We start from the raw sequence: 20799 nt of genomic DNA on the forward strand, positions 1-20799 counted from the left end.
TCCCAAGACTGACACATCTTTCCACACTGCCTATTCCTGTCAATCCTACCATTAGTCTCCAAACGCCCTAAAACCAAAACTCTTAAGAAATTCCAGCTTTTCCTTCAGCAGGACTCAGAGTGCTTGCCTGCTGCCTTTGCTTTCCCTTGCCAGTTTGCGTTCCTGCCATTCCCACCGAGTCTGCTGTGCCCTTTTCAGTTCTCAAATCTTAGTCAGGATCACTAAAATGGAAGGATCCGGGAGATCATCTGCTCAAATCTGCTAGGCATCTTCTTAATTTCCCGAATCTGGTGTTTCTTACCATCTTTTACTGCTGTATCTAAACTTTTAGTATTTTCTGACCACCTGTGCCACCTCCCACCAGGTAAGCATTTAATCACTGTGTACAGCACCCTGAGCTTCTCAGTGTATGTGACCAGCGAAACACTTCATTCTCAACATTTATGGACTTGTTTCTTCAAAATAGACTTGGTAACAGCATTTTCTTTCATTATTTGTAGAGAATTTATAATAAAGAATGGAAGTTTTTTTTTTTTTTTTTTTTTTTTTTTTTTTTTTTTTTTTTTTTTTTAATCTTACAGTTTACAAAGCTTACTTTCAGAAGACTGCAGTTAAAATTCAGCTTAGGACTATAAATGTGGTAGGTGACAATATATTTATGTATGTCAAACAATGCTAATAGCTAAACAAAGAGTGCATACCCTGCTGTCCAAGCAACGCTAACAATCTACACTTCAAACATTTGAATTTTACTTCCGCTCAAAGGTAGGCAGCAAGGCTCTGGAGAGGATTCTGTAACAAGAGTATAGGTCTCTACTACCAACCTACCATTTAACTAAACTATCAAAGTTTTATTATTTTCTATTTTCTGTACAATAAAGTTCTACTTTTTTTTTTTTTTTTTTTTTTTTTTTTGGTTTTTCGAGACCGGGTTTCTCTGTGTAGCTTTGCTCCTTTCCTGGAACCCACTTGGTAGCCCAGGCTGGCCTCGAACTCACGGAGATCCACCTGGCTCTGCCTCCCGAGTGCTGGGATCAAAGGCGTGTGCCTAAAGTTCTACTTACTTGACCTGGACTTTATCCCAGTTGTCCCAATGCTATTCATCTAGTTTCCAGTTAAAGGGTTAATGCACCATGTTGGGTATTGACACTCAGCACTTATGCACAATGTATACTACATTTGGCCCACTAGTTCATACTGTTTTAAGACTCAGCTCATACCAGGCTTAGGAAGTCAAGTAACAAGGAGGATTATTGTCCTAACTTCAGCTAGTAACTAAAGCAATTTGGTTAAAAATCAAAATCTCTTTTAAAAATATAATACTATAATCACAGATCTTGAAATTATTAAGGCACCGATCTTCTGTTATAAAAATTAGTGAGACACTCATAGTAATTACACAGACTACTACCTGTATATTCCTGCACTCATCAGCAAACAAATTACTGAATCGTGAAAACTGTATCATGGGGTACCTTCAGATATCGCTCAATGTTGTTCATCAAAATATCGATTTCTTCCTTGGACCACATCCCCTGCTTCCATTTATGGCCTTTAAAAGAAATATTAGTGTAATATAAATACAAGAACTATTATATAAAATACTACCATTTGAGAGGAACAAAGTACAACAGATTTCCTTTGTGATAAAGTTGTCACTGAGAATAGAACTGGGCTAATTGAGTTTTTCATTCATCTGAAATGCCCAAGTGCAGTAACTATTGTGACCTTACTGAACAAAGATTATGAAAGCAATTTTTAAAGTACTACTTTTCTTTTGGAATTATAAAATTGCTGAGACAAAAGTACGAGAGTTAAAGCATACACAAAAGATTTTGGAAGTTTCTTTCATGGAAAAAATTAATTTTATAGGCAAAAGAATAAGTACTAGAGATTCATTCTATGGCTAAGTAAACATAATAAAGCAGACACCAAATGAATAACTTTAGAGTAGTCACTGCACGAGAGCTTCTTTTCCCTGGTGCAGCATGGACGCACTGCCCATGTTTGATAAGAGCGTCCTCAGCTGTGCTGCTGAGTAGCACAGCACTGCCAGTGCATCCCACTGTGCCTCCAAGAGAATCTCAAACACAGTGAGACTCATTGTCTCCTCTTACAGGCAATAATCGAATGGCCTCTTAAATGCCACCACAGTGTATCTGCTCAAAAATAACATGGCAAAATTCAGTCCCTACCAGAAATAGAAAGGTAATAGTTATTGTAAAATAGATGGCATTATGGATTCATTCATGGTGAAATTTAAATCCATTAGCAAGTTCAATTACATTACTTGGTTCCACCAAGGAAGTCTCAATTCATAATCCTGATGACAAGCCTTTCTAGCCCCATGGCTTCTGGTATTGGGGCCCAAAATTCAGCTTATCTTACCTTTGTTAGTGAGAGAATCCTTATCTTCTTTAGTTGTAAACCATGCTTGGCTAACTGCTGAAACTTCCTCAGTACCCAAAGGAGGTATTTCATCTAGTTGATCATTCTGTAAAATCTTTAAAAAGAAAAAAAAAAAGATAGAAAAAGGGGTGGGGGAGAAGGTAACAGTTTGATTTAATGCCCAAGCTCATTAACAGTTGTTGATGCTAGAAATAATAAAATTCTAACATAATAATTCACTTTTGTGTGTACACTGGCTTCAGCTTTTTATAATTTGGGCCAATACTGCATTACTTAAATCATTATAGGAAGTTGGGTGTTGTGGCACATACCTATAATCCTGGCATTTGGGAGGCTGAAGGAGGAGGATTTTTTGTTTGCCAGCCTGGGCTCTATAGTGAGATTCTGTTTCAGAAAATGGAAATAGGATATTCCAAGATGGGTGCAGTTGCACACACCTTTAATCCTAGCACTCGGGAGGCATAGGCAAGGCACATCTCTGTGAGCTCAAGGCCAACCTGGGTTACAGAATAGAGTTGCACAATGAGACCCTGTCTCAAAAGAAAAACAATCAACCTAACAAACAAAAAATGATATTCCAAAATCATTTGTGTATTTTGTATGTAAAATGAACTTTTCCATCCAGCTGATATCAGATTCAGATAGAAAAAAGCAGTCTCCCATCCTTGGGTGTTATGTCTGGCTAATGTCCTCAGGGGTGATTTCCTCTCATCTAATAGTTTCTTTATAAAAGATTATTGGACTAAATTACTGCAAAACCCTGTGTGCTTTACTTAACTGCTAATTTTGTATTAGTCTGTGAAGATGATTCACAGCTTTAATAGTGTATGCTTCTCTCCAAGAACTAAGACTGTTAGTTATTGAAAAATGAATGGCACTGGTTGCAGTGCTGGTTACTTCGTGGAAAGGTCATGGTCACAACAGAACCCAGTATCAGTATTCAGAACTTTATTGGAGGGGGGCACACCAGGCCTGTGGGGGGCAGGGAGAGAGAGCAGAGTGGAGAGGACACAGTGAGCATGGGCTCTGCATCTGGCTTTTAAGGGCTCCCGGTATGGAGCTATACCACAAATGTGCTGATTGTGTGACCATGCCGCACGCACGAACTCGCCAGTGCACACTGATGATGTAAGACGCAAGACCCCCTGAACTGTGTGTGCATGTGTAGCTAGAGTAAGGGCAGAATTCTAATAGTTATCACTACACCTACAGAGGTCTTCATGCACGCATCACTGGCTACAGCTTTAGTATATTCAAACCAAGTAGGCAGGAACAAAGCTACCCACAACAGACTTGTCCCTGGGCATAAAGGGAACAAAACTGTAAAGAGGGCAGACTTGGCAATAGTGCTACCACATCATGGATAAGGCTGTCATAGGCACATCAGCATAAGGAGAGTCATGTGATTAAATGCTATTCAGTTTAGACTCTGGCCTGAATAAACTACTATGCCTAATCACTGCCTGGAGGCAAGTTCCAAGAATGAGTAGACTGTTTTTCTTATAAACAGAAAAAGAACTTCTAATCTGAAGAGGAACTGAATTGTGGGAGACCTGTTTGATCTGTTCCCTGAAAGTGTCAACAAACTGGTGCTTTTAAAAATGCCCTTGCTCAGAAAAAGGAGGGAAACCAATGAAATTGATACACTCTCAGAAGTATTTAATGATAATTTATCAGATATTCCTAATGAGATCTAAGATGTGGATGACTGTTTTTATGATTCTTGAGACAATTCTACTAACAGTGACATTATTAGAACTGTAAGGAAGTGCAGGTGGTTCCGGCACTGAGGACGCTACTGATAACTGTTGGTCTGCACTTGACATACTACGTTGCTTACAAGCTGGGGGCATTACATTTCTGTCTCTGTGTGACTCTCTACCTTCTGCGACTTATCTCTCTCTCTTGGTGATGAATTGTTTGAGATGTGCAAAGAGCTGTCCAACCACCATGATCACACAGCACTGAAACACAAAACACCGTCTAGAACACTAAAGTGGTCTCTGGTTACAAAGAAGGACATCAAGAAATCCCTTGGCCTGATTATTCTGAAGGGTCAAATAAGAAAAGATACCTTGGAAAACTATTGATCAACAGATTCTTTGATATGTACTCCTATATTTCCACAATTAATTACCACATATTTACACAATGACATTCTGGCATTTCCATAATGCCAAAATGGACAGTCACTTGGGGAGACTTTAAGATCCAACCTATGTTGGGTTATTTCCAGCATAAATTTTGAACAATATACAAACCAAAGCAACAGCTGTCTTTGAACAAGGGAATGACAGCATGGACAGGATGTTTAAAATTTTGCATGTACAACCCAGCAAAAATAACAAAATACAGTTTACTTGTTCAGATGGTGTGTGAGAATGACACTGACTGTACCTGTAACGTGGAAATACACACTGCTGATGGAAAGAAACTGTTCTTTTAGTCCTTGAACCCTATTTTGTCACATGGCACCGGATTTACCAGGATAATTATTACAATGTTCCATCTACTGCTAAATTGCTGATACAGAACAACAGAGTCTGTGGGACTGTTAGGGAAGATTAGAGGTTAACTGCCAAATTTGAAAATGAAAACATCAAGAATGAAGGAAGGTGACATAATATTTTCCAGAAAAGGAAAATACAGTCTTCTAGCATGGAAAGTCAAGTGGTTGTCCCAATAATATCAATGATGCATGACACTTCTGTCTTGACAACAGGAGGAAAAAAAATAGAAAAACAGGAGAGAATACTGTAACCCTACCCGCATCAAGGAATACAACGCCCACATGAAAGGCGTTGACTGTGCAGATCAGTTCCTGTCCTGTTGTTCCGTTCTAAGGAAAACAATGAAATGAACAAAAAACGTGGTGCTATACTTTATAAACTGTGGACTTTTCAGTTCATTTGGAGTGTACCTCTTCAGTTCACAAGCAAAAATGAAGAATGAACAGTTTCTGCTATCGATGGTGAGAGACTGGATAACAGAGGACAATAATGAAGGTCTCCGGAACCAGAAACAAATCTGTCCAGCCCTTCCCCTGGGGCTGCAAGAAGAGCACCTCATAAAGAACCATCCAAAGGGTTGTCTGCTGTGGGATTTTCTGTATGTCCTGTGGGAGCCCGTTCTTGGGTTCCTTGTGGCTTTACCCAGCAGGTCCGCATAGAGGATGATTAGGACCACAGGCCTGAGTGCAGGTGTCTGAGATGGTCTGCACTTGGCTGTGCTGGGGGATGGTCTGTATGGTAAATGTGTTGCTCTGATTGGTCAATAAATAAAACCTGATTGGCCGTGGCTAGGCAGGAAGTATAGGCGGGACTAACAGAGAGGAGAAATAAAAGAACAGGAAGGCAGAAGGACTCACGGCCAGCCGCCCGTCAGGACAAGCAGCATGTGAAAATGCCGGTAAGCCACGAGGCAAGGTATAGATTTATGGAAATGGATTAATTTAAGCTATAAGAACAGTTAGCAAGAAGCCTGCCACGGCCATACAGTTTGTAAGCAAAATAAGTCTCTGTGTTTACTTGGTTGGGTCTGAGTGGCTGTGGGACTGGCAGGTGACAAAGATTTGTCTTGACTGTGGGCAAGGCAGGAAAACTCTAGCTACAATTGTCAGGGGATACGAAGCATGAACCTACGTTATTTCAGTGTGTGGAAAGAAAACCTTTCCTGAGAGCCTGCATGGTTTGTACTGCCCACGGGAAGAGGAGTGAATCTAGATACTAATGTAAATTTTGTTTGGTCCCTCCTCACAGAGGAAAATGTTTCACATGGTACCATATATAAAAACAGCATCATGAACTTCAATTGTTTAATTAGTTGTTTAATTGATTTTGTAAATAAAAATGTTACAGTTATTGAAAAACACCTGAAGTGCATTATGATCTGTAATTATGATGAATTAAATAATGTGCAGTTCCTGGTGTACGTCTTAGAGATTTCTATGTGGTATGAAAATGACTTAGTTCCTATTGTTGAAAACCACACTGCTCTGGATGTGACCAAAGACAGAACAACTTCTATAGATACAACAAAAAGTTCAGGAGAGACCAGAAAAAAAGTATTATGGCAAACTGCTACATGTGATCAGACACCAAAGCTAAAAATACATATAAATGGCATTAGTGGTGGGTTCATGGCATGCAGGCTTAACCTGCAGCATGGTATCCCTGCCACCATACACAGTGGTGTCTCTAAGCCACACATTAAGCTGCATGGTGGATTTAGCCTTTGTGAGAACAGACAAAAAAAAAAAAAAAAAAAAAAAAAAGCGGCTTCTGAGCTACACACTGCTTTGACAGAAGCACAGACCCACTGCCTCCCAGAGTCAGCAGACAGCATGGCTCCCAGAGCTGATGGTAAATTATCCCCACCATGTTGGAAAGCTGAGATGGGTGGAATCAGCAGCCAAGGCTGCTCCAGTACTGACCACTGCAGTTTGAAGCAATAGATTCACAATAAGGCAGATTCAGATGGGATAAGCCTTTAAATGGTTTACAGTGTGTGTAAAAATGTACAGAGGCTTGGAAGGGAGAAGAAAATAAATATAAACAATTATATAAAGTAGTTTTAAAAAATAAAGTCAGTGGTAGAGTGCTAGGCAAGTGCAAAGCCATGGGTTCAGTTCTCAGCTCTGGGAAAAAATAAATAAATAAAGTCTTTAAAGAGACAGTAAAAATGATATAAAGAATAACCCATGTAATGATGGATATCACACAGAGAGTCTGGATTATATTGTCTTTGGGATTTTTAACTGCAGACAGACATTTGATGATAAAAGCTTCTGAGTTAAATGAATATGTATATTTTAAAAGTATTTTTATTTCTAAATTAATGTCTAAGGATACGATGCTTTAGAAAAGAGGTTCGCTTTTGTTTCCACAAAAGATGAGAACCTAGGGATTGCTTCCAGGCTAATATGTTTTTTTGTTTGTTTGTTTTTGTTTCTTGAGACAGGGTTTCTCTGTGTAACTTTGAGCCTTTCCTGGAACTCACTCTGTAGCCCAGGTTGGCCTCGAACTCACAGAGATCCACCTGCCTCTGCCTCCTGAGTGCTGGGATTAAAGGCGTGCACCACCACCGCCCGGCTAATATGGCTTGAACAAGGAAGACTCCCTGAGAGACTCAGATGATCCAACATCCAAACAGTTTCAAGACAACTGGCTCAAAAAAATACATCACAGACTATTCCAGTCAGGACTTGATCATAATTCTTAATTTTCTCAGGATCTCCATGAGAATACAGTACCCTTTATCAGCAGGAAGTAGCCTAGAAAACTATGCCCATATAACCCAAAAATGGATTATGGATATTTGTCTTTGTTTAGGTTGTTGGTTACAAACTGTTATTGGTCATAGTCAATATCTTTCTAAAAGAAAGGGCAATAAGATATGGAAATATAGGATATAGATATGATAGGATAAAAGGATGGATTGTTGAACCTTTTAAAGAGCAACTTGTTTACATTAGCATATATTTTAGTTTATTGATAAAAATTTAGAGCTGATTTTTTTATACTATATATATTTCTACTCTTGCTTAAGGTATTATGTTTATGTTGTACTCATTTAATTCATTTAAATTGTAATGAATACGAAATACAGAGTAATAATTAGTCTTCATGTTATAATTTTTCTAGGTACACATAGATATAATTCAACTAGGTAGGTAATCTTCAAACACTTCAAAGGCCTACAGAATATGGCATTTAAAATGTTTTAAAAACTTAAGACTTTCTAGACAGTGAGACATGTCTGCTCCTGACAGCACTGATTCACTTCAGAGAGAAAGATGGGCATCAAACACACTCCATATGGAGTTTATCTTCTTCTCAGCAAAAATAGCCATTTGGGCAAGAAACTGTTCTTGCCTGGTCTGCTTGATAATATGTTGTATAAACTGAACATGCAGGATCCACTGGAAGGTGACCACAGAAATTTGCAAGGCAAAATGGTCCTTCAGGTTCCTGCTTCGCAGAAGAAATTGCCAGACATTCTACAGGACACAGGGAGAAGCAACTGAGAGACTCTAGGCCTGTGGGCAGAAGATGGATGCCCCAACGTTACAGAGGAACTTTGGGTGACTATCCAGGCAGGCAGCTGTCTCTATCATTCTAGATTTTTGGAAGATGCTTACAGTGCTCTTTCTGTTTACTTAGGTAATATTATATCCTTCTGAGGTTTTTGATGTAGTTGAAGACTAGTTATAATTTTCCTTGGTTATGATAAAAGATAAATATGAAACCTTATACTCACAAATATAGAAAATTTTTTGTTTAATTTCACAAAATACAAAGAGTAGATATTATAACTGTAATTCTTGTTTGATAACTGTTTTGTTATATGTAATTTTAGTAGGTTAAAGTTAAAGCCTTCCTTTTGTTTAGACAGAAAAGGGGAAGTGATGGGGAATGTCTCTCTGATGCTGTGAATGTGTTGCTCTGATTGGTTGATAAATAAAGCCGTTTGGCCTATGGCAAGGCAGCTTAGAGGCAGGTGGGAAATTCAAGAGAGACAGGAAAAAGGCAGGGTAGACACCAGCTGAGTCAGCAGATGCCAGCCTGCCGTCCAGGGAGCAGCATGTAATGGCACACAGATAAAGCCATGGAACACATGGCAACATACAGATTAACAGAAATGGGCTGCGTTTAAGTGTAAGAGCTAGTCAGTCATAAGCCTGAGCAGTTTTAATTAACATAAACCTCTGTGTGTTTACTTGGGTCTGAGCGGCTACAAACCAGGTGGGACACAGGAAATCTTCCAACTACAAAGGTAATGCAAAGTGCAAGATGGGTCGAGTGTATAGAGCCAAAAAGACAGAAAAAAGTTAAATTTTAATTAAAACCACATATGGCTAACACAGCAATGAATTTATGGGGATGTAATTTGCTCCTGAAATGGAAAATATTCCTCCAATCTCAAAAACAAATGACAAAATAATACTTCTGAGAGAAATATTAAAAGGTATTATCAAGAACAGACACATACTCCTGAAAAAATACAGAGGAGACTCTTAATTATTTAGGATGTAAGATAGGTTTACAAAAAATTCAACCACAGAAAGTACAAATCAGGAGAGATCAATTATAAACTCTTAATGATTTTCAAAAATTGCTGGGAGATACTAACTAGCTATGGCCCACAATTAGATTAACTACTCAAGAACTAAGTAATTTATTTTAAACCTTACAAAGTGATAAGGACTTAAATAGTCCAAGAAAATTATCAACTGAGGCTGAAAGAGAATTGGCTTTGTTAGAAAAGAAATTACAGGATGCATGGCTCATATGGATCCACAGCTTGACTGCATTCTATTTTAACTTCTACTCATTCTTCCATAGGAATTCTTATGCAGAGAGAAGATAATATTTTAGAATGGATATTTTGACCACACAGAGTAAAAAATTGAAGAACTATATAGAAAAGGTTTCTGAATTGATTCTAAAAGGAAAACAGACTTTGTCAATTAGCAGGAATAGAATCAGCAGAACTTGTGGTACCTTTTACTAATGCTGAAATTTCCTCATTATGGACAGAAAATGAACATTGGCAAAGAGCTTAGAGTAATTTTTTGTGAGAGATTAACAACAAATATCTCAAAAGTAAGAGACTTCAGTTTATAAAGAGAAATAATTGGATCCTTTCTCACACTGTACAGGGAACACCAATTTCTAGAGCCCTTACATCCTATACTAATACAAACAAATCAGAAAAGGCAGGTTATAATTCAAGAAATTTAAGTAAAGTGACTCAAAGCCCTTATGATTCTGTTCAAAAATTAGAATTATATGCTATTCTCATGGTATTGTTAGATTTTCCAGAACCTTTTAATATAGTTACTGACTCTCAATATGCAGAAAGTTGTTTTTACATATTGGACTGTTGACCTTATTCCACATGATTCAGAATTAACTTCGTTATTTATTCAATTACCAAAAGCAATCAAAAACAGAAATCATTCCTTGTATAAAACACATATCAGATCCCATACACGCCTAACACAAGATAATGATGAAATTGATCAGCTATTAGAAAATGTGCAAAAAGCCTCAGAATTTCATAAGAAGCACCATGCTAATAACCAGGGTCTGAAAAAAGATTTTTTCATCGCTTGGCAACAAATTAAAAAAATTGTAAAAAACAACAACAAAAAAACAAAACAAAAAAACCCAAACAAACAAACAAAAGGTCCTATTTTTTCTTTGCATAACCAAACTCCTCTACCTGCAGAAAGTAACTCAAAGGGTACTCATAAAATAAAATTTGACAAATGATGTGTTTCATTTTAGAGTTTGGAAAATTAAAATATGTACACCATACTATAGATACATATTCAGCATTTCAATGAACAACTGCTTTAAGTTCTAAAAAGGCTGAGTCTATAATTACACATTTATTAGAAGTTATGATCATCATGGGTATACCTGTAAAACTTATAACTGACAATGCTCCAGCATATGTCTCTTGTAAAATGAATCAGGTTTTTACATATCACAACATAAAGCATATTACAGGTATACTGCACAATCCTACAGGGCAAGCAGTCACAGAAAGATCTAATCGCACTCTAAAAGTTATGCTTAATAAACAGAAAGGGGTGACTAAGACCCGCAGAGATAGATTGCACAGTGCTTTATTAACGAAAAATTTTAAATGCTAGTGAGAAAGGAACGACAGCTGTGGAGAGACACTGGATAATAGAAAAAACAACAACAAAAAACCAAACTACTGAATTAAATCAGCCTGTATGCTTTAAAGATGTGTTGACTTCAGAATGGAAGCCAGGACATGTGTTACACTGGGGAAGAGGTTTTGCTTTTGTCTCTACAGAAGAAAAACTATGGATATCATCAAAATGGATAAAGATTAGATTTGAACAGGAGAGAGCTCTGGATTAGAAGAGGCAATAGTTCATCAAACAGCATGACTGTTCAATCTAAACTAATTTATAAAACTAACAAATGCTTTTCATCTGATCAGCTAGAATTGCAAAAAGGGAAGCTCCCAAAAGTTAGGGATGGGGCTTGTCTTTCCAGGAGAATGAAGGCATCCAGTTAAGGAATCTGAAGACCACTGGACAAATGAGACATCTGAAGAAAAGGGACGAATCATCCAGAGAAAACATCCCAGGAGAAAAGAGTAAATTGGCCTAGTAGTAGATCACATTTCCAACAGGATAAAATTTCATAAATCTTCCCAAATGCTTGTTTTTGCAGTTCTCTACAGACACATAAAGCAAAGGGTCTTTTAGTCCCAGTTCAATTAAAATTAAATCTGGCTTTGGAGTTAGAGTGGCTCTCTCTTTCTCTAAACCCAAGCATGCTTGTTAAAAGAAAATCCAAAATTAAGGGACTATTCCATTGCCACTAATATCATAATTCTTTGGTTTTATTCTGACTCTTTAAAACGTTTCTTAAGGTATAAAAATCTCAAAATTTATAAGATTAATATATTCAACCTTTTTGTCATGACATTAATGATTATATAGAGTACTAACTAATTCTAGAAAAAGGCTTCATCTAGCTTCATGTACATGATTTCAGGTTTGAGTCTAGGAATTAAGTTTTGTACTCGGGATGTACATAACAAATTGTGATCTTTTAATCTCTTTGAGATCTGCTGCACATGATTTTTAAAATGTTTAAATTTTCTGCCGTGAACCATGACCATGCCTAACAGTAACCTTTGAAATCTCCAAATGGAGGATGGGACCCTACAACGATGATTCCACCTGGATTGTGGTAATACCACTAAGATGACAAACACCACCCAAAGATCAGTTTTGAACTACAAACTGCTCAGAACAATTTCAAGGCAGCTAACTGAGGTGGTCTAGCCTCACAGAGTACTCTAGCCCAGATGAGATAAGCCCTGCACTTTCCATTACACAAAGACTGGACAACAAATGATACAGCCAGCTTTCCCAGGACTTGACAATTATCCCATTTTTTTCAGGGTCCACTAAAGATGCCATCAGCCCCAGACAACAGGAAGTAATTTTAAGAACATGATGCCCACATTCCTAAGAGGTGGGGTGGGCGGATTTGGTCATTCTGTGGGTTATGGATATTTGCTATCATTTGGGGGGGGGGTATTGGTTACAAGTTGTTATTAATAATGGTGAGGGAAAAAGCTGAACAAAGGAGATTAGATACAGGGATCTTGCTTTAAAAAGAAAAAGGGGGGAAATACAAACAGGATTAAAGGGTAGATTATTGAATCTACTTTTAAACCAAAAAAGCAACTACTACTCTTAAATATTTTACATTGGTATGGATTTTTATATATTGATACAAATGAGATTATTTTTGTTATACTGGATATATGTTTCTACTCTTGTTTAACATATCTTTTTATACTGATCCAAATTTAAGGTTATTTTTGTTAGAATTTACTGTACCTATGTTTTGATTCATTTAAGGTACTGACCTATATAGCTTATTTAACAATGTAATGTAAATTTCTAGTCCTTGAAAATTATTATTACAAACTATTTAGGATAATAAAAAAATGAAGGTCTGTAGTTAAGTCACTTACTACAGTCAAACTGGTAGTCATGTTAGATATGTTTTCCACATCAAACACAGATATATTTTAGATAGACAGATGGTCTTAAAACACTTCAGAGAGCTACAGAATATGGCATTTAAGATGTTTTAATAACATAAGTTTTTTTTTTTTTTTTTATGACAATGAAACATATCTGCTCCTGGCAGCACCAATCTTACTTCAGAAAAGATTGATGGGCATCAAAGAAACTCCATACAGAGTTTACTTTCTTTGTGGAGAAAAATAGCCACTGGGCAAGAAAGTGCCCTTGCCTTGAGTGCTGACAGTATGCTGTCCAAATTGGACAAACAGGACACAAAAGCGTCTGCAGAATTTTGCCAAAACAAGGCGGGACAGTCATTCAAAATTCCTGCTTCACAGAAAAGTCTGTCAGATATTCTAACTTGCAGACAAAAGATGGATGCCACAATGTTGCAGAGGAACCTTGGGTGACTGTCCAGGCAGCTAACTGTCTCTGTCATTTCTTAGTTTTGAAGTTGTTTACTCTGTACTTCTTGTTTACTCAGGTAATATTATATCCTTCTCAGGTGTGCGATGGAATTGGAGACTAGATAGTTATAGCTTTCTTTGTTACTAGACTCAGAAAAGAAACTCACAAAAGAGGTATAAAGTATGTAAGGTTGAAAGACATAAAAAGATAGTTTTGGGTTGGTAATATAAGTTAGGATGAAAAGTGAATTTGGTACAACACTATGAACTCACCAAAATAGGATAGATAATGGAGTATTTTCTCTGAATTTGTCAAGTACAAATGGACTGGACATATTAAATGTAATCCTTACCTGTATATATCTGTATATAGTTATTGTATGTATTGTATATGGGTTTAAATCTTCCATTCTTTTTTTTTTCCAGACAAAAAGGGGGAAATGTTGTGTGGTATTTTGATCTTGTTCTAACAAACAAAGCTTGCTTGGAGTGAGAGGGCGGAGTTAGCCACTAGCTGACCAAAATTGACCACACAGGTTTTGAAAGACTGAGGACAGATAGAACAGGAAGTAGTAAGGCAGGGCAGAAAGGGATCTGGCTTTCTGTTAGGAAGAAGGAATGGAGCTGGCAGGGAAGACTTTGCTTCTCTCATCTTTCATGTATGCTCTTACCCCAGTATCTGACTCCTGAATTTTTATCGATAAAGGATAAGTAGAGTAATGCTTCATGTACATGTGCACACATGGATACACATACAAATAAATATGTAAACACACACACACTCGAGAAACTACTGGAACAAGTGTAAAAAGTCTTAACAGCTCAAACTTGTGTCATACATTTAGACTTGTTAAAAACAAATGAAATTTTCATAAAGCCAAGAACTGAGACAGACTAGATGTCATCTAAGGCAATCACAATTCATTACGATTTGACATACATATTATGCATTAATGAAAGACCTACCAAAAGACCCAAGCACATATAATGCCCAGTTTTTTTTTTTTTTTTTTTTTTTTTTTTTTTTTTTTTTTTTTTTTGGTTTTTCAAGACAGGGTTTCTCTGTGTAGCTTTGAGCCTTTCCTGGAACTCGCTTTGGAGACCAGGCTGGCCTCGAACTCACAGAGATCCGCCTGCCTCTGCCTCCCGAGTGCTGGGATTAAAGGCGTGAGCCACCACCGCCCGGCCATAATGCCCAGTTTTAATAATTGGTCATGCCTGTTATTCCATTATGTGAAAGACTGAGGGAAGAGAGCTTCTCCTAGTTTGAGGTCAGCCTAGGCTATGGAGTGTTACCCTATCTCAGAAAAGAACACAAAATTAAAACTCTTACATTTAATCATTTAAATTCATCATTTCCACAAAACAGTTAAATCTGCCCCCTCTAAAAACTTAACTGTACAGCAGAACCCAGTCTATGAATTTCAGAAAAATGTCTGCTATATGGATTAACTGCTTTCTTGGGCAGTTAATATAATATGGCTCAAACTTTCTTAATAGTTAAAATTATTAAGTTATTCTAAATGACTACCAAATGAATAAATAAGTGGTAACAATAACTTTCAATACTGTCAATAACAACATTCATTAAGTACAGGAAGAGACTGAAGGTTACTAACATATACTCAATGTGTGCACAGTAAGCTCTATAGCATTTTGCCCTATTTACACTATTTTATACAGAAATTTTAAAACTACCCAGGTTTTACTTAGTGTGCTATTTCTTTTTTAATAAATTCTTTGTGAGTTTGAGGCTTGGTCTACAAAGCTTGTTCCAGGACAGCCATGGTCACACAAAGAAAACCTGTCTCAAAAAAAAAAAAAAAAACCAAAAAAAACCAAAAAAAACCAAACAAACAAACAAACAAAAAAACCCAAACCCAAACCAAACCAAACCAAAATAGACAAAAACCAAAACCAAAAAAGAACCCTGAAACAAAACCAAAAACCTTGACAATATGCAAATCCAATTGCATAAAAAGTTATTTTTATCGTGCTGAATGAATAGAAAGTAAGATTATGTAGTCTTTAAATTTGGACTGTTTATGGACAACTAAGCTGATCCTAATTCTTTGTTATAGTGAGTAAAGTAGCAATAAATATGGGGTGCAAGTGTCTCTATGGTTTGGAATGGAGTTCTCTGGGTATACACCAATTTTCTACCATTCTGTGGGCTGCTTGCTCTGATGATTGTAGTTCACGTAGTTTCTGTTTATTTTCTGTTGATGCTTGGGGCTGGTTCCTGTGCTAATGGTGTTCTAGTAAAAAATTCTTGACTACCACAGTATCTTCAAGAGTATCTACTATGTTTTCTTTTTCTAGATGTTTCAGGTCTTTTTGAATAGATGTTTGTATTGGTGAAAGATAAGAATAGAATTTCATTCTTTTGCAGGTAGAGGTTTACCAGCGTAGTTTATCTTTTTTTCCAAAGTATGCTTTTAGCATCCTTGTTAAAAATTAAGTGGACATAGCTTTGCTATTTTTCTAGGTCCTCTATTCTATTCCACTGGTCTACCTGTCTATTCTCATGTCAGCACCAGGCTGTCTTTATGATTATGGCTGCATAGAGTAATTTGAGGTCTGCTACTGTAATGACTCCAGTAATGTTCTTACTCCTTAGGATTGTCAGTCTATTCATGACATTTGGAGTTCCATAGGAATTCTTATATTGCTGTTTTTTTTTTTTTTTTAAAAATAACCCTGTGAAATATGACATCAGAAGTTGGATAAGTATTGCATTAATTCTATGAATTGATTCTGGTAGTATAGCCACTTTCACAGTATTAATTTTGCCAATCCAGAAACATGGACTATTTCTACTGTCTAGTTTCTTTTATGATTTCCTTTTCCCACATCTTAAGTCTTTTGTTGTAGAAGTCTTTCACTGCTTTGGTTAGATACAATCCACTCAATAGGGAGGGTCTTCTAAGTAAAATATCATTTTTTACTTAAGCTGCATGTAATAACCATATTCCTCACTAAAGCCAGTTTCAAAGATGTACTATACCTGAATTTGTGTCACAGTTCCCTCAGAAAGTTCATCATCTGCCACTTCTGTGGTTGCCGTCATGGTCACCTCAAAGCTCTGATCATTTTCTGAAACTTCAAGAAAACAATGATTCACCTCCACAATAATAATTACCCTAACAAAATTCATGGGGAAAATGTGATCATCTAATTTCCTAACATGCTTAACAATATACTGCACATTAATTTGCTCAACAGACATGAATGCCAGGTAGGAAGATCCTTTCATGGGGGCTTATATTCTAATAATGAACAAGATACTATATTGGGTGATACTTATAAGCCAAGAACAAAATAAAGCAGGAAAGGGAATGAGGTGGAGTGAAGTAGTATGTCTGAAATTTTAGGTAAGGGTTGGAGTGATAAGACCTGGGAAAAGTAAGAAAGCTAGTCTTGGAGGTGTCTTGCAGGAGGCATTTTAAGGAATGAAAAGCACAAAGGCTTTGCGATACGGCATGCTTATAATAGCACAAGTATAATACAATACATTGTTGCTACAGCAGATAAAGTAAGTACAGGAGGAGATTGTATGAGACCTTGCAGGCAACAGCAAAGATAACAACTTCAACTCTGAGACCAGAAACCACAGGATGATTCTATGCAGAGAGATGATACAAACACTATCATTTTAACAGGATTGCTCTAGTTGCTGTGAGGAGAACAATCTGAAGGGCTAGAGTGAAATCCATAATTGGCTAACGCTGTAATATAAGAGAGGACTGTGGCTTGGACTAGGTGGAAGTGCAAATTCTGAATAAATGTTGGTGATGGAGCCAATATGATTCAAAGACAAACTAGATGAGGAGCTTTTTCCCCCTTCTTTTTTAAGTCTAAGCAACAAGAAGAACAGACTACTATTAAGCATTCATGAATTTTCAGGAAGTCAGTTTTAAATACATGACTGAGATATTTATCATACATCAAAAGCGACTTTACTGTAACAGGCATGTCTAAGAGAAGTCTGGCTACAGTAAGTGGGGGCCCGTCATCAGCAGAAAGAAAACGCACAACTTAAGATCACCTAGGTAATAAGGAAGAACGAAGAAGCAGTCGAAGACCCAAGTCTGAGTTCTGGCACGTTCCATATTTAGAGGTTGGTGTGATGTGCACAAGTCAAACAAAAAGATGGACATGGAAAAAGAAAACCAGAGGAAGGTGTTTCTAGAAGCCAGAGACAAAGGCTTTTGACAGATAAGACAGAATTAGAGAGAGGGAGAGAAAGAAGGAATACTAGATTTAGCACAAGATCTCTGGAAACCTAGACGTGTATTTAACACTAACAGGAGTCATCCAGGTAGAGAATGAGTCACTAGTGATTCAGAAGACAGACCTAAGAACTGAATCTTTGAGTGTGCAAAGACAGAGTTGGTATATGGAAAAGCCTTAGCTAGCCAGGGTGAAGTCACAGACACAGGTGAAGACAGATGTGGTAATGGAGTGTACAGTATATTTCCTCATTCAATTTTCTCTGAAATAGAGAACAAGGCTGTCCTCTGAATAAGGTCTCAGATTTTGGGACAAGAAACACTGATCTTAGAGTGGACGAAAGAGTATGAGTAAGATTGGTGCGACATGTCCTGATGACATATATCTCACTTGTGAGGGCCAAAGCCAAGTCAGCCTGTTCATCCTGCCTTTCTCTAAGACAGTTCCACAGCAGTGTTCAACACAAACAGGCAAAACCCAGTTTAGATAGGCTTATAGTTTAACCAAAGAACAATGAAAGAAAAGAAGGGAAAGGCATCTGAAGGTAACTGCTAGACAGTGAATACAATGATTAATCACAAAACTACCACTGGGTGAGGAGAAGAGAAGGACAGTGCAGAGGAACAGTGAGGAAGCGGCCCTGTCAGTGGGCCCAGAGCTGGAAAGGACACTGGAGTACCACAGAGGACTGAGGAGGAGACAGGTTTGAGAGGTCACAAACGCACACCAGCAACGAGTGACTCAAGAGCGGTAAAGGATAGCAAATGGAAAGCCAAGAGTGAGTAACTGGGTCTCAAAAGAATCACCAAACCACAGGTAATAACCATGACCAGGAGTGAGAAATGGCATAAATGCACTGGCAGAATGACTAAAATGAGATGATTTCGTCATCTGCTTCAAAAAGTATGCAAAACCTGCATTTCTCGTTAAATACAAATCATAATACCAATCAACTTGCATGAAGTCTAACAGATAATACTTTGTTTGGTATGAGATGTAGCATTCCATGTTCTAACCCTAGTCTATTTATCTCTAAGTATCCACAGGGAACAGCAGTCTTCTGCTTTATCAGAACACTACAGTCTACCCCCTCCCACGTTGACTGCATCCTGGTATCTTTTACTTAGCCTCCTCCTCTACTCCCACCCTTCCCAACTCCAGCAACCACTGTCTGACTCCCCACCTCCAAGAAATCCATCTCTTCAGCTTCCTGTGACTGGCTGACTTCACCTAAGACATGCTTCTGTTTTAAATGCAGCACTTTACACTTTTAGTCCAAATTAATATTCCACAATGCCCATGTAGCACATTTTCTTCATGGCTACTGTGAGCAGTGCTCTAGTCACGGATGTGAAATGAAGGCATCTTCTGACAGATTCCCCATCACTTCTACTCCAGGAACCACCTTCGTGCTGCTTTCCAGGATGGCTGTACTTACCGTTCCACCAAGTGTGTAAGCATCTTTCTTTTTCTGTACTCTAGTTAACACTTTCTTTCTTTCTTTCTTTTTTTTTTGTTTTTGTTTTTTGAGACAGGGTTTCTCTGTGTAGCTTTGCGCCTTTCCCGGGACTCACTTGGTAGCCCAGGCTGGCCTCGAACTCACAGAGATCCGCCTGGCTCTGCCTCCCGAGTGCTGGGATTAAAGGCGTGTGCCACCACTGCCCGGCTTGGTTAACACTTTCAGTACAGCCATTTTACTTGGCCTGAGATGATCTCATTACCCATTATTGACCTGTTCAAATTTTCTGTCTTCTTGCTTCAACTTTGGTATATGTATTCATAAAACTTACTCACTTGGAGGTTTTCCCATTTATTGGTACAGAGTTGATAAAAAATATAGGTATCTCTAATTCTTTGTATTTCTGCTGTATCAATTATAATTTCTCATTTTGGTCTCTGATTTTGAGCCTCTTCTTATGATTAATCTAATGATTTATCAATTCAATACACACACACACACACACACACACACACAATTCAAGTGAGCTTTTATAATTGGCTTTTTAGGATCTAGTTTGTTTCTATCTGATCTGGTACTTGTTTTCTTCCCTTAAGTGTAGGCACTTACTGCTATTAACTTCTCTCTTAACATTGATTATCCCTTGGGTCTGGGTATGCCAGGTTCCTATCTTCATGTGTTTTCTAGAAATGTTTTAGATTTTAAAATATGTTGGAATGTACATTATGGCCTGGTGTGGCCTGACAGAAGTGGATTGTCTGGTTTAGCTTGTCTTGGAAAGGCATTTTTCAATTTTGAATGCTAGTACTTTGTTGAATAACATATTTATATTGTTACTGAGCACCTGTATTTATTTACTTATTTGTTTGTTTATTTATTTGTATTAATGTGAACATGTCTCATTCTTTTTCCAGTCTTTATAAGAGTTCTGCTGAGAAGTCTGCAGCTAGTCCAGAGAAGATTAAAATATGTTGGCACTCTTGTCTTGGGCCTTTGTTAGTGTGACTATAATATGCCTCTCAGAGGACCTTTCTTGACTGAATCTATCGGGGTCTATGAGGTTCTTGGACCTGGATGTATATATTAATTGAAGACTTGAAAAATGTTCAACTGCTATTCTGCTGAATTCATTTTATATGCTCATTTCCCCTCTATTACAAATACTAACAATGGAATCATTTGCTTTACCACAAGTCTTGCAGATGTTCTCTTCTTTTAATCTAAGTTATTTCTAAACAGCTACTATAACTTCAAGCTCAGAAATTTGGACTCTGCCTCTGCTTGATTTAGTAGGTTAACGCTTCATTATATTTTAAAATTTCATTTACTACATTCTTTAGCTCCAAAGTTTGCATATTTTTATAATATATTCTCGCTGAATTTATTTAGAACAAAATATATTTCCTTAATTTTAGCATCTTATGCTTTACTGAATTAGAATTATTATTTAAACTATTAAAAAGGCAATTTGTTTATTTTCTTTCCTTTGAACTTGCTGTTTTTAGCTATGTTCTTTTGGCAGTAATATGTTACCTTATTTTTCGTGTCTTTGTCCCTATATACATTAAATACGTAAACCTGTACATTAAGTTGCTTCTACCAGTTTTATAGGCAGAAGAATTTTTTTTCCTGGAGATGTGCCTTAAGGCACTGGTTGGGTAGACTACTTTGGCTTTGGTTCCAAGGAGATTCAGTAG

The 20799-nt window shown here is 37.3% G+C and overlaps 1 protein-coding gene across 5 annotated transcripts in view; it reads right to left on the minus strand.

Moving 5' to 3' along the window:
• Positions 1-20799, minus strand: part of Dmtf1 (cyclin D binding myb like transcription factor 1) — a 53603-nt gene that overhangs the window by 18180 nt on the left and 14624 nt on the right. For 3 of the 5 annotated variants that reach the window (XM_028862122.2, XM_028862126.2, XM_037203543.1), the window contains exons 5-7: positions 16418-16512; positions 2389-2503; positions 1476-1552 (exon numbers count right to left, since the gene is read on the minus strand). In XM_028862122.2, coding sequence (XP_028717955.1) covers positions 1476-1552; positions 2389-2503; positions 16418-16512 — 287 coding nt within the window. The remainder of the gene's footprint in view (positions 1-1475; positions 1553-2388; positions 2504-16417; positions 16513-20799) is intronic. The other 2 variants (XM_028862141.2, XM_028862132.2) reach the window with 1 other exon arrangement.

The sequence above is a fragment of the Peromyscus leucopus genome, chromosome 3 (genome assembly GCF_004664715.2).
Source record: "Peromyscus leucopus breed LL Stock chromosome 3, UCI_PerLeu_2.1, whole genome shotgun sequence".
NCBI lineage: Eukaryota > Metazoa > Chordata > Mammalia > Rodentia > Cricetidae > Peromyscus > Peromyscus leucopus.